Source organism: Daphnia magna, linkage group LG1 (assembly GCF_020631705.1).
Source record: "Daphnia magna isolate NIES linkage group LG1, ASM2063170v1.1, whole genome shotgun sequence".
In the NCBI taxonomy this organism is placed as follows: domain Eukaryota; kingdom Metazoa; phylum Arthropoda; class Branchiopoda; order Diplostraca; family Daphniidae; genus Daphnia; species Daphnia magna.
This window is the reverse complement of record NC_059182.1, coordinates 9,205,948-9,221,299: the sequence shown is the minus strand read 5'-3', so window position 1 is coordinate 9,221,299 and position 15,352 is coordinate 9,205,948. Positions and strand designations below refer to the sequence as shown.

At 40.9% G+C, this 15,352-nt stretch overlaps 1 protein-coding gene and 3 pseudogenes across 1 annotated transcript; 3 read left to right on the top strand and 1 right to left on the bottom strand.

The window, feature by feature from the left end:
* Positions 1–799: 799 nt before the first annotated feature.
* On the top strand, positions 800–1,431 carry LOC116935863 (annotated as a pseudogene).
* A 252-nt stretch (positions 1,432–1,683) lies between these two features.
* LOC116935864 lies at positions 1,684–2,803 on the top strand (annotated as a pseudogene).
* A 5,197-nt stretch (positions 2,804–8,000) lies between these two features.
* On the top strand, positions 8,001–9,201 carry LOC123472614. Its single transcript, XM_045174482.1, has 3 exons — positions 8,001–8,532; positions 8,592–8,764; positions 8,848–9,201. The coding sequence occupies exons 1-3, from the start codon at positions 8,079–8,081 to the stop codon at positions 8,989–8,991; spliced, it is 771 nt and encodes a 256-aa protein (XP_045030417.1). The 5' UTR covers positions 8,001–8,078; the 3' UTR covers positions 8,992–9,201.
* Positions 9,202–13,155: 3,954 nt separating this feature from the next.
* LOC116923914 lies at positions 13,156–14,282 on the bottom strand (annotated as a pseudogene).
* Between the last annotated feature and the right edge of the window lie 1,070 nt (positions 14,283–15,352).

Sequence of the window (15,352 nt, the reverse complement as noted above, 5' to 3'; positions counted from 1 at the left end):
TGGGAACTGCCCCCAAGGCCATGCCCGTGCTCCTTATTTGGTCCGTAGACCGAGGCGGAATTTAGTTCCTCTTTTTTTTTGTGGTTGTCGTTATCACATGGACTGTGATTTTTAGGGGTTTTTTCTTTGGCTCTGGCTATTCTTGTAGGAGAACTTCCTTGAAAACAATGTTTTTCGTGAATACTTTGTTCTTATCTTGTTCCGTGGTTTGTGGAATATTCCTAAGTAGCTTGCCCTGTTTCTCTGTTTCTTCACACTGAACCTTGACACCTTCTCTTGATGTTGTACGCGAGAACGCGACGTATAGTTGGCCGTGGCTGAAAACGGATTCCGGAAGGTAGATGCCTACTCGCTCAAAAATCTGTCCCTGTGACTTGTTGATGGTCATAGCGAAAGCCATAAACGGAAGCAACAGCGTCCTGTAGACTAGAGCTCGAAGAAAGGGCAATACATTAAAGTATCGTGTAGTTCCGCCCGAGAGGGTATAAAGAGAATCCAAGTCAAACCACTCGGGGCAAAGTTGTAATCTCTTTCTGCAAGTCGTATGCAGATACACAGTTTACTCTCACCCCCTCGTTACATGGTGGAGATTCAAACGGTAAGCCAAAACAAACTTCTATCTAAAAAACATCCCGGGCTTGTCTAATTGATCAGGAAGAGGCGCGTCGGGTTTAGAGACCTTTTCGAGAAACTCAGTCGGTCTCACACATTAAATTGCTGAGTTATAAGGTTACGGACGTGACTTCCTGATTGAATAGAAGGAACTCAGCGAATAAAAGTGAGGAAATGTGGAAAGTGAATGAGTGAACAGGAGAATAGTAGCAGCAAGCGAGTACAAGGTATCGCAGCGTCACCACCGCTGGTTACAAGAAGAAACAAGATACCGAACACAGAAGATACCGATTCACAGCCGAAGACAGCCCAAGGCCCAAGTGTGGTTTCAACAGCCAGGCTGGCAAGAGACAGCCGCCCAACAACCAAGCAGCAGCAGCGAGCGCAGAAACCGACGCAAGAGCAGCAGAGAGGCACAGCAGCAAAGTCGAAGATCACAAAGGACGAGACAGCGGGTGCGCAGATCGGAGTCAAATAGAACACACGTGGGAGTCACCACAGACATCCACCAGACAATCAACACCGAGAAGACCCGCAGACGAAGAAGAAGACCGCTCAAGCCAAGGATCCTGATCATCTTTGACGTGGGACACCTCAGGCCTCACAGGACACCCGCAAGTAGAAACTCATCCCCATAGCCCAACAGTATCCGAAGAAAACGAATTATTAGCAGATCAAGACCTTTTTTCCCCAGTACAGAACGCGAAGTTTCAAACGGAAGACGAAAGAGACGAGGACGAGCTATATACACCCCGAAGACTCTGGAACGAAAGGACGACTGAATACCATCCAGTGACAGGTGACAACAACCTAAGCTAAAGATAGCTTTCGTCAGAGTCCGACAAGGAATCAGACGACGCCGAGGGTACAGTTGGCCTGCTCACAAGATTCAACTATACAACACCAATCATCAGAACAGCAACAGGAAACCGAACTCTAACACCAACACAGTCGGAAAATAACCCAACACCAGCGAACACACCAACAACAGGAAGACGGTAACCCCAACACCCCACACAACACACACAACACCCGCCCATATCAACAGTTCAGAGCCCCCCGACGATAAACATGGCCGCTGGACTTCTCAAGTTCAAGGTAACCCCTGTCTTCTCGGGCAAAGGAGGAGAAGACGCTACCGACTGATCGATACCAGGTACTAGCAGACTACAACCGGTGGACTGACGCAGACATACGAGCAAACTTCGGCATTTACCTCGAAGGACCAGCAAGACCGTGGTTCAAATGCCTGACACCACTCAATGGGTAGGGAGACACTGCGGTAGTAGCAGCCAGCCAGCAACAGGCCGGAACACCAGCGACAAGCGGAATGCGTTCCATCTTCATAAAAGAATTCCTTCAAGACAACTATGCCGGATATCAAGAAAGGAGACTACGAAACCGCAAACAAGGGATAAACTAACCCGTTGCCAAATATTACTACGAGATAATAAACCTATACCGATTGATGGACCCAAACATTTCCGAAGAAGCAAAACTGCACCACCTCTACGAAGGACTAAAACCTACATTAGTGGAGAAAATCTGGGTCCTACAACCCAAAACTTGCATCGATTTTCTATCAGCGGTAAGGAGAAACACAGAAACAGCCGAACTAGTATGCAACCAAGAATGGGCCGTCCCCATGCTAGCAGAAGAAAGGGAGAGAGAAGAGGAAACAAGAGTCGCAGCAGTGAACAGAGAACAACGAACCAGCAGAGACAACGAGAAACGTTCACTCAAACAGCTGCTAGAAGTAGTGCAACAACTACAAGGAGAAATAGTCGTGATGAAGAATTGTGGAGGAAGGAAGGAGAAAAGCCGAGCAGACAACGTGACAACAAAAAGCCACAACGGACAAGCAACACCCCCACAAAGGACAGCAGACCGACGGACGATCTGTTCCTACTGCAAAGGCGAGGGGCACATTAAGAGATACTTCCCGAAAAAGAGAGAAGACGGCGACAGACGTAACAACACGACCGTCGCAATGATCAGTACATCGGACGAAGAAGATGACAAGGATATACCCCTGCTACAAATCGACGCGGGACAACTGCTGACAGAAGAAGTGAAATTTGGAAAAAACGACACGACAAAAAAGACCGAAGCGGTAATCGATACAGGAGCAGCAGTATCGATCATATCCCCCAAACTAACAGCAGAAATGGCCCTAGAACTCAAGACCTGAGGCGGCCCACAACTCGAAATGGTAAACAGACCGCGGACACCTTCCTAGGAAGAGTGGAGCTGACAATAACCATTGGGACGACAACAATTCAGGCGAAGGTGCTAGTATTGGAGATGTGAGGGATAAACCTACTCCTAGGCAACGACGTGCTGAGACGTTTAAAAAATTTGGAGATCGAGTACGGCACGGGAAAACCAAAGATGCGATTCGGTGAACTAACAGTACGAATGGCAATAGAGGACCAAACAACAACACCGGCCACAAAGACAGTAGCAAAAAGCGGGGCTAGAATCCCAGCAAGGTCCATGGCGGCCGTGGAGATAGAACAAACCGAAGCGACAAAACCAACATTGGACGGCCTGCCCTGGATGATAGAACCAGCAACCAACCGCACAACAGGACCGAAACAAGGAAGAGCCCTCATGCCAGGCGACCGAACAACGGTATGGGTCATGATGACAAACCTTGAAATCAGATCAGTTTACATCCACAAGAAAATGGTACTAGGACACAGAGCCGAAGTGGTGGGAATAGGCACAGAAATAGATTCCACAGGCAGAGCCAACCGACTCAGAACATTAAACACCGAGCTGGAAAAAGGAACCACAAATATTCTTGACTTCACACCCAGCATAAACCAGGAGCTTCCAGCAGAGGAGAGAAAGGGGTTCGAGGACACGCTACGAGACAACACTGCCTGTTTCGCGAGAGAAGGCGAGCAACTACGACGTACCAGCTTGCAAGACGTTCAGTCGCCTTTAGCTTTAATTGTCACTCTTAAAAAGTAGACTTTTTATCTTGATGTCTTAGCTTATTCACCTTAATTCACTAGTTATTCCTCCCAACTTATTTTGTTTCATCTTTCCTCTCCGAGCATCGCGATTATTCGAATTATCGTCTCAACACGTATTCCAAATACTATACCTGTCGGCAAGTAGTATTGTTTCCCGTTTTTCTCCTATAATTCCCTCACGCTTGTACGCCTGCACTACCACGGTAAGATTAAATTACTTTGTCTGGAATCTCATGCTCAGTTTCCCGATTGGACTCACGTCCATGTATCCCTACTCGTTTTGTAAACCTTTGGCGTCAGCTTAATAATACATAATCGTCATTGTGGGTAGATACGCCTCTGAGTTTATTTACACAACAAATTGTCTTAATTCGTAAAGCCATTCACCCGAGAGGGAGAATGCTCGACAAATCTAACAATTATCGTAATAAAGGAGAACCAATAAGACCTAACATTCCAGGTTCCCCTCAACGACAGAGAAACCACTAGGGATCAACTGTAGCTTCAGTTGATATCGAGCCTCCTTTAAAATCCCGACATGTCACAAAATTAACAACCATTACAAATAAATTGAACCCAAGAATTCCATTAAAGATTTCCAAAATCTTTTTACAAGCATTATTTGATACAGGCGCGTCTAAAAGTATTATACACGAGAGATTATTTAATAAGTTGCCCCCTAGTGGTCAAGTGATCTGCAGTCAGCTTGATTTTAATTTATACGATGTAGGGAAGAAAAAGTTACACACACTGGGAAGATTGACATTGCCCGTTCAATACGGAGAGTCAGTTTTAAGACAAGAACTTATTGTTACAAAGGGTGTTACAGAAGACTGTATCCTTGGATGGGATGCAATCCAAAAACACGGATCTCTGCTTCATGGAGAGGCCAAGAGCATTTATTTAGCAAGAGATGAGCAGGGCCCTTTAGCTATCTCTAGGGTACCAGACATGGCAATTACAACGGTAAAAAAGACGACACCATTTCGTCAGACGTCGCTTGTAATTGAATTGCAAATGAAAGGTTCATTTCCGTATGTCTCCCCACAAACAGCATTTATATTTACCCCAGAAGAAAATTTACCGGCAGGTATTTAAACAAAGAATTCATTGGAAAAGTATCGGGAGATGGAATGTATAATATTATGGTCGAAAATTATTCATTCACTGAAGTAAACAAACCAAGAAACACCAAGTTAGGAGTAATTGAAACAATTCGTCAGTAATAGAAAAAGTTGCTTTAAGCAATCAGACAAGAAACCTAACGAGAAATTTTAGCCTGTTGTAATTTTCGATGTAGACCCGGAATTTCAAGTACCGCTCTCTAAATTATTAAATGACTTTCACGACTTGTTCGCTTCAAAAGATTCAGAATTAGGGAATACTTATCTCATTAAACACACAATTGATACAAAAGGACGAAGCCCCCTTCGACAACGCCCATATTGAGTAACTAACAATCAAGGACAATTATTAGAGGACAAAGTGCAAGAATGGCTTGAAGCGGATGTAATCCGATATTCACATTCGCCATGGGCTTCACCCGTGGTATTAGTAGAGAAAAAGAACGGCGAAGTTAGATTTTATTTCGATTACAGAAAATTAAATAGTATTACAAAAAAGGATTCTTTTCCAATGCCACGAATTGATGAAACTTTAGACACATTATTCGAAAAGAAATATTTCACAACTCTTGTTTTAGCTTCTGGCTATTGGCAAATTCAAGTCTCTGGACTGAGCTATTGAAATACTGCATTTGTAGTAGAAAACAACCTTTATGAATTTAAAAGAATGGAATTTGTTCTGTGCAATGCATCGGCTAATTTTCAAAGACTAATGAATTACGTACTAAAAGACGTTTTAGAAAAAAAGCATTAGTTTACTTGGATGATGTCATCATCTTTTCTGACTCTTTTGAAGATCACTTACGTGATATTCGTGAAATTTTTGACTTATTAAAAGCTGCCATGCCAGTTTATAAACCAATCCGTAAATTATCTCGGTCATATTATTTCAACAGACGGTATTAAGCCTTGAAAAAGGAAAGAAATTGATGAGATAGTGAACTATAAAACACCCACATCTGTTAACGAAGTTCTGTCATTTCTTGGATTTGCTGGATATTACATAAAATTAATTAAAGATTTTGGATCAATTGCTAAACCATTGACTAGATTAACTCATAAAGATCTTAGTAGAAAACCTTTTGCTTGGGGAACTGAGGAACTACTTTTATTTGAAAAATTGCGCAATTCTCTAGTAACGCCTCCAGTTCTTGCTTACCCCAATTTCAATGAAAAATTTTTACTCTTTACTGATGCATGCGATTATGGAATATGATCTGTACTTTCTCAAATGCAGGATTGTCATGAACATCCAATTGCCTATTCAAGTCGACAACTGACTAAAGCTGAATCGAAATATGGAACGGCAGAAAAGGAAGCATTGGCTGTAATTGATGCAATTAAACATTTCAGGCATTATCTTTTGGATAAACCGTTCGAAATTATAAGGGACCATAACCTTTGCAATGGTTGAAAAACCAAAAAGATAACAATGGAAGATTAGGAAGATGGGCTATACTTTTAGCAGCGACAAATTATGAATTAAAATATAGGCCGGGTCATATTCATCAGAATGCTGACTCTTTGTCACGCTAAAAAATTGCTAGTATTCAGCTAGCGTCAACCAATATCAATTTCATTTGCGAAAAGCAAATGGAAGATGATCTTTGTGTTGCAATTAAAAATTATTTAGGAAAAAGCGAACTCGAAGAAAAAATTTTCCACTCTAAGCCGGATTGGGTGAAAGAAATTAAATACTTTGAAATTCTAGAAGGTACACTTTATCGCCATGAATTGACTTCTAAAAATAGCAAGTGGAACGAATTAAATCATCAATTTGTTTTGCCTTTGAAAAAACCATTCCACAAACAATCAAAACGACTCCGTAAAACCAAAAGAATGCGATGTTGATGTATCGGCGAATACAAATGCACATGCAAATGTTGCCGTTCGCTCACAAATAACTCGAAGAAAACCCAGTCGTTATGCGGACGGAGTCCAATAATGCAAGCAAAGCAATTCTATAAAAAAATATAGCGGACAACCGACTATTTAAGAGGCGACCAAATCCTAGTCGAACAACAAACCCTTTTTAGTTGTCAGACGCAGCACACCAACCCTTAAATGACCGTTCTTCATCGTCCAAAAAAATTTTTAAGTTTCCAAGATGGACCAAAATCCACAGCTACCACCACTTGACTACCAAAAATATCGATGCATGGGCTACAAGCACGACACCGGCAAACACCCGTGGTGAAAGTCGGAAATTCCGACGGACGAAGCTCACAGCCCTCGTCCGGGAGACAACCCTTTGGCCGAAGCAGACTAGACTCAGCCGAGTCATCCTCAGTGGACCGCCGTACTACCGAGGATAGAGAAGTCGAAGAGTGAAGGCAAACGACTTAAAACGGCCTACGGCTCGCAAGAGCCGTAGTTGAGAGGCTGGAGCGCGAGACAGTGACATCGGAACTGCTGCAATGAGTGCTTTTCCATATATATGGAGACATTGAGGGTGAAAGGAACGACGTGAGGGTTGAACTCATTGAGGCGGAGCCTGCAGAGTTCATCCCGCCAGAGTATTGGTTCAGTTCCAGCAGGGTTATCGGGAAGGTTACCGATCGATAACCGGCAAGGAAAATCATCATCAACTGGTGCCCTCTATTCCAGGATCGGACGCTCGAAGAAGATCAGACAAAGGTGTAGTTTTTCCCATGTATATAAGGGGCTGTTCAGCCGTAGAAATACACTCACTTTTCTTCACCGAACCCTCAAGTCAAGTTGTCTTTTTACTTAACCCCCTGATTTCTACAGTTAAGGTCGAGGATCCCTGCCGCCGCCGTTCTCCCAAGCCTGTCCAGCCGTCAGCCCAGTTGCCGTGCCAGACTGCAACCTGAGACGACCGAAGCAGACCCGGGATCCAGTTCATCATTACGAAGAGTAATACTCTAGCGGCCGCAATCTCTATTGAGCCCGATAAGGACCGACAGAACTCTTGGCATTGCCCTAGGCCGACACGGCGAAGGCAATACCAAGGACCTCTAGCCGTAGCCCGATCAAGGCGAAAGCTGTGGCTCCTGAAACGTGCTACGGCACCAGATAAAAGTTAACCGCGTAAGATCATTCCAGTCCGGCAGCAGAGTTTATAGATGATGGTAGAACCACTGCCTGTTAATTTCTCCTCTCGGCAACTTTTCCTAAAGTTGCAGCCAATATCGCGAATCGAAAGTGGGAAAATGTGCTTAAGTATCGATATACTGGACCTAATTTGCAGCGCCAACAGCGGCCATCTACTGAAATTGTGTTAATTTTTATTTTTCATTCTCTTGACGCCATTTTTTGATCCTCAGGTTTTACTGGTTTCCGATTCATAATTTCGCTCACGTTTTAAAACTTTTGAAAAATGGTCTAAGTTTTTGAAATGTCCAGAAATAAGTGTATTGTTCGTCAGTGTCGTGTTACCCATGAAAAGTCCAGTGATAAAGAAAATGGAATTACATTTTTTGGTGTACCCAAAAATTTTGTAGAGAAATGGAAAGATGCAATCCCCTATTTGAACAAATCGTCTCATGTTTGCTCACGTCATTTTGATGAGTCAAATATTGAAAAGGGAAAGGAGATTTTAAATGTTTTTTACCCATTTTCAAGATGGCAACTAAAGCCTGGTTCCTATCCCAAGCGAATGTTACTTGACAGTGATTATCCCCAAGAACTAATAAGGAAACGGGCAGGAGGAAGTGATCAACTTGCAAAAAAGTTTGTGTTAAAAAAAAGGAAAGTGTTGACAGACTTAGTACAAAATCCTGGTAAACAAAGTAATGTTGCAAGGCACTGTCACCAAACATTTAGTAATCAAAACAAATATCAACAGACAGGTTTGAGTTATAATTATACTTGTATCAAAACTATGTAATCATTAATTTTCCCTTATTAGAAACAAATAAAGTTGGGGAAACCATGCTCAGTAAGAAAAGGAACGACAATTCCATTGGAAAGAAATCAACATCTAGACTAGTTTTCACTAGTCAAGAAAATATTTATCCTTCTGCGCAATTACCTGATGGAAATCCAGTTGTGGTTCCAAAAACCTTTCCATCTCTTGGCCAGGTAGAAGCGTACAACAATTATGATTTATTCCTTAAAGATAAGCTAATCTTGATTACACCTTTAATATTTATCTTCTGAATCAGGTACAAGAACAAATCAAGTTCCCTGACAAGGCAAATGTACTTGAAGATACACTTTACCTTCCTTTTCAACCTCATACATTTTTACATGAACGTAATTTGTCAACATGCAAGATTCATTTGAAGTTTGTTGTGACAAAATTTTAGAGTCGCATACTATTCCACTCTTCTGTGAAGAACACAGAGACTACAATCTGAAATATCTAGTAATGGAATACGTCAAAGTTCGTTTTCACTTAGAGAGTAAGCGACTAAGAAAGTTGTTGGTGTTACCGTCGAAAACTAAAGTACAAACTAACTTTAAAATAGCCAAGAATTCTTAATGAAAGGAAAGTGTGTTTGATATTAAAACAGCCTGTATCATATGTGGAAATGTATTAAAATACAATACAAATTAACAGAAATAAAAAAACTTTTCTATTGCCTTACAGATATTTTGCAATATTTTGATGTTCGCTTACAAATTGTATTGTTTACTTTGTATTCTTTCTGACTTTCCCTAGTGCAGACGACAAAGCAAGATTTTTCAGAGAACATTGGGACATTGGGAAAAAAAAAGAGAAAAAACTTCGTTTCCCAACACACCCGCTGTGGCTCTGTAACTAAGGGCCAGAACACTTCCAGGCGGAAAAGGCAATGGAAGGCCTTTCCATATAAATGGTTCTACCATCATCTATAACTCTGCCGGCACGCTCACCCCCGTAAGACCAGACTGACCATCTGCGCCAGCAGTTAACTGGCCCTTTGGGTTGATAATTCCTGAAAGTGAAAGCTCTAAAGAAAACTTAATCCCTATAGTACAGCTACACGACTCGAGCTGGGATAAACTCCAGCAAGGAAACGTCACCGTCATTAGCCAGACACCACAATCACCAGACTCCGAGATTGGTAATTCGTGGGATCTGGAACTTAACCGTTACGAACGACACTTGGAAGAAAAAACGGCCCAGCTGTCATCAGAACTTATCCCATATAGCACATTTCTGCCGTCGGATGTCCGAATCATGGCCGAACATCCTTTAGATATCCATGTACTCAATGGGTAGTTCCAGGGATGTCCGTCGGCTAGTCCCCTTGGAAGTGCAATGGATGTGCGAAAATTATATTCTACGGACCTCCTTCCAACAGCCAAGAAGATTTTCAATTGTTTCATTTAAAGATCGGCCTCGAGCCAATCGGGGCCCTTTTTTGTTAATCGGGTTTCTCATTTCGGGTCATCTAGGCGTGGTTCAGGGTGGAAAAATTCTTTTCCACGAATTCAATTGGGGTTTTATCGAGGTACTTAATCAGGAAGCTACCCCGATTGCACTCGATCGATTCAACGATGCAAAAAAATCGGTTGACTGTTTCATCCGATCGATCCGATAACAACCCCGATAATAGCTCGTTCTACCCGCCTGACCCGATTTTTACTCTGAAACCAAAAGAACGGCATTTTTAAAAATTTGCGTTGGGGCAACCGGTTGACCTCAAATTTTTCCCCGCACCGCCCTGGTTGAAAAAGTGGCACCTCAATTCAGCCCCGAATGCACTTTATCGGGGCGGGGCGGTTAACTCGATTAGAGCTAATTGATGCCGATCGCTAAGTTTCATTATTAATTGTCAAAATTTATTTGTTTCCAAAAGGGGAGAAATTAACCGTGTTCAAATTTTTCCCTTGAATGTATTTTTATTTTAAGTCCAGCATTCAATACGAAAAATAAAAAAAATAAAGGATCAGTTATCTATTTGCCGGGTGGTTTATTTTTAAATTTATTACAAAAATGTATAAAATATATGTAAGTCATGAGTTTGTTTGCACAGGCTTGCCGTTTAGCTTACGGGAACCAAGCCATTGGAAATTAACTTACAGAAAATATATATTATTCGGCATTTAATAATATTCGAAGCAAGTATACTTATGGTAGGATTTTAATTGAAAATAATAAAAAACTACTTTAAACTTAATAAATCATTCTGAAGTTTAAAATTAACAAAATATTTATCATAAATTGTTTAATTGCAATTTATACGCTTCTGGTTTAACCTAAGTTCGACATCATCTTGACTTCTTAAAAATCCTGTTGGTAATTTGTTATCGAAAAAAACTATCGAAAAGTTTTTACAACAACTCGATTCGTTTGTTTGAAAATGATGAATAGTATATCTATCAATTGGCACAGTGGATAAATATTCGACTGTGGTGCGGGAGACCCGAGTTCGAATCGAGATATAGTTTAATGTTTTCAAGATTAGAGGTCCAATATATGTCATATTTATAGCCAAATGAAAGCCCGTTCGGATACCCTTAGAATGTCCGACGGCGCTGTTGAGGGCGGTCAAAACAAAACAAAAAATACATCCATAGAACATTCAAATCGGATGTCGGGCTGTCCGGCGGATATAAAAAAGATGTACTCAACATCTGACCTCGACATCTGTCGGACATCCGACGGACTGCATTGTGTTATGTGGGTAGCGAGCAGATCTTCACAGAAGATTGGAGCGGCGCTGTACACACCCTTAAACTGATCCTGGATTTGGATCCACCCAGACGTCATCCTCCACTCTACAACTGGCACCCGCCCCAATGGAAACCAGAAGTCAAACGTAAAAAACGCACACACACCCAGGAAAGAAAAAACGAGAAAGGTGTGCAAACGACGCAAGAAAAACACAAGAAGAAAAATAACGAATCGGGAAAACAAAATAATTACTCACCTCTTCTTACTTACATGTTCTCTCCTGTCCATCGTAGTCTGCGTTTACTTACAATTACGTTCTATCAAATCCACTTACCCTCGTTCTTTCCTATCTTACCTATCATTCTATATTTACATTTAAGAGTACTTTACATTTTGAGTATATAAACACAATAGTTAAACAGAAAACAGAACAAACAACTCTAAAGATCATTTGAAACAATAAAATGTGAGCCAGGTCTGAGAAAAACATGTCCAGCACCAATTTATTGAGCCAGAACCGTCATTTGCATGACGGGGCGCCCCGGGTAGTTCGGTTTAAACTGCCAACCTGGAGATAAACCAGTTCGACCCGATAACCCGACATTGAACCAAATTTACCCAACAACCCGAACCGACCCGGGAACTGAACCGTAAATTTTTATGAAAGAAATGACTTGCTGGGCGGCGTCCATAAATTATGTAACGCGATAGGGGGTTGAAGGAAATGTCACTGATTGTGACAAGGGAGGGGGGGGTTCAAGACTTTGTAACGCAACAAAGGCAAAACCGTATTTGCCTGTGTTGCCATCTATCCGAACAATTCGGAAACCGAGAAAGAAAATTCGAGAAAACCCTTACGTTTCATAGCCAACGGCTGTATTGCGAAACGACTTTACAACGTCTCAGTAGAGAATGGTGATCTCTGTTTAGTTGCTGTAGGTCTAGAAACTTCAAGAAAATGGATAAAACAAAAATTTATTCAGAATTGTATAACGCATACGTAAATGCTTATCCAGCTAAATCAAAATCAAATTGCCAATCTGAGTTCAACGAAAAGTGGAAATCAATAAAATACGACAAAGATTTGCCCACAAAGGCGTCAGATATTTTAAAAGACTTAAAGCATATTGCACAACAGAATAAAGGAACGATGCTGCAGTTTTGGGCAAAGCAAGCAATTGCATTGCCAACAAAGACTGTTGATTCGACACTGCCTGTTCAATTTTTGCCGAATTCCTCTCAGTTTGATGAAATCAACTCAGACTGTGTTGCGGTAATAAATGGCGAGTCGGAAAAGTCAAAAGAAACGGCAAGATCAGGAGTATCAAAAACAAAAGCACAAGATGAGATTTAGGCGCAAATTGATGCTATAAAGGCGATTTGGCCGGGCTATATAATCGCAAATCTGAACCTGAATGCCAAAATTTGTTGTGACGAACATCGCATGGAAATGGCCCCTTTTTAAATGTTTGAATATATAGAAATCCGATATCACATGGAAGCGAAACGTTTAAAAAATGAGGTTAGCCAGAAATTAAAAGAAGAGCAGCATAAGCTGCGCAAACTGTCTAAGATGGTCAATTAATGTGCATTAATGTATATTAAGGTGTGTAATACAAAGAGGAATTGATTCAGGTTTCCTTTTTTTTTTTGTACTACATTTTTTTATTTTTTATCCAGAAGAAAACAGCGCGGAAAACAGTCACAAACGACTTCTTTCCCCATTGTTGACCACGTTTTGGAGGGAATGTTATGACTGATCCGGGTAGTCAGCACCCCTAGCGAGTGCCCCAAAATTTGTCCGCGGAAATAGCACACGAACAGCCCAAAACAGGCAAAGCAGACGACAGTTGGGGGACCTCCAATGTTAGACCATTTTTTTCATGGTGATGAATTTGGCTTTTTGAATGATTGTTTCGTCCTTGGAACGACAATAACGCGAAGGGGAACTTCGCTTGGCTGCAGAGGAAGACTCATACGCACCAGCGTAGTGTCCAATCCATTGGAATAGATGTGAACAGTGATTGACGTTCCTCTGACATAGGTCTGTGAGCTGTAGGATACAAAATGGCCAGAATTGTGTACTTGACGAACGACCCTGCGAGGGCCGAGTCTCATGTTTCGTAATTGCTCCGGTAACTGACCGAACCAGTTTCCATTTGCGATAGCCAATTTAGGAAGGGCGTTTCGTTTTAGACAATCATAACATTTTTTCTTGCAAATTCTCAGAAAAGGCTTGCAGTCGCAATCCGAAATTCCATCAGGTGTGCAAGACAACCGGTCCTTCTCTATTCCTCGCGGAGACAGAACCAATTTTGCAAATCGGTTTCTTTCGCTGGGGAAAAATTCAGAGACGTCGTGTTGCTGCACCAACTGAGAATGAAGCACATCAGCGTCGCCGTTCTTGCCCGTTGGTTGCTGCAGTTTTTCAAAAAAAGCCGTTGGAAGAGAAGCAGATTGAACCAGCTTTGATTCAGAGATGCGTAGAAACTGGTCGCACACACAACAAACTACGTCGCGTTCATGCACTGCAGCGTGAAACAAGTGCATTATCTCATCCAGCTGTTCTTTACTCTTTGGTTCGAGTAATCCAGCCAAATCTAATTGGTCGAGTTCGTCGGGTGTATACACACATTGATTGGCTGATTCTTTCCTTCTGCAATGAAATAAAGGCACATGTTTTAGCCGTTGGGAGCAACAATTCATTGTAGTTATGCAATCATAAATGCAAAAGGAACGTGATCAACATCTATACAAATAAAACTTTACGATAGAAAAAAGGTTACCTTTCAACAGGAGATTTGGTCAAAGGATTGTGAATATAAACAAAAGGAACTTTGGTCGGAAAAAGAGGAACTGATAATTGCAAGTTTGCAATAAGATTCTGAATATTCTGTTGCATTGGTAAGTTCGGTAAATCCAGACAAGTTTCTTCTGGTTCACTTTCCATTCTACAAAAATACATTGACAAAAGATTCATTACTTCTGTCTTCTTTTTAAACATTTTTTTCTGTCTCTCTTAAATTTGATCCCCAAATAAATTGGTAATAGAAATATCATCACAGTGTTTCTTAACTTTGCGATTATTACCCTTCAGACTTCTTTACCGACTCTCGTCCTCAAGCCCATAATTGGGCGTTGCTTTATAGTCAATAGATTCGTTTACGCGAACTCTGATTTCTTGGGTGAAGTAGGTACAGGCTTTTCTTTATTCGATAAAGGTAGGGGAGACTGGAGTAAGCCGGGACGGTTTTCGTTTTCCCCCTATATCTCCCAAACTAATCATTAAATTAATTTATTATTTTGTTTTTATGTATTCCATACAGTAATGTACCCCCCAAATTTTTTATATAATTTAATAATAAACCATTTTCCCATATAAAACCTTTTAAGTTTTCTTAGATTTGAGGGAGGAGCCTATTTTGAGGGGTAAGTGAGGACACTAGGGTGGGTGGTGAGGGACGTCCTCCGTTTTCGCCTTAATATTCATTAAAAAAATTTGTAAAAATTGAAATAGCGTCACACTGCATAGACTTTATAAGTTAATAAATGTTTCAATTCGATTATTGTGTTAATAAAAATTTTTTCTTATATGATAAAAAACCCTTATTACAAGATAGGTGGGGGTTGGGCTTTTTGTAATCGATTCATATGCTGAATAATCGATTGCTTGTGATCATTGTAAGGAACAGTAATGGCGTCATGAGCTCGGTGATGATTGATGGGCTTGAAGGCCAAACCCGCCCACTAATGTCCCATTTTAGTCAAAAACAGCTGTCCCGATTTCCCGATAAAGACTATTTTTTAAAAACGTTAATATTATCTATAGTAATTGATCGAAAATTATAATTTTTGTTTTTAACCATAAAGAAATGATTAAGCTTCATTTCCATATTAAATTTACATGCCATTTGCGATTATTTTTTTCTAGAAACATTAAATGGCGGAGACAAAATTAACTAAAAAAACCAGTTTTTTTAGTTTTGTTAATAACTGATACAGTTATTGACAAAACTCAACCAAATTTCATGCCAAAGTAGATTGTATGTATCTAAATAACATAC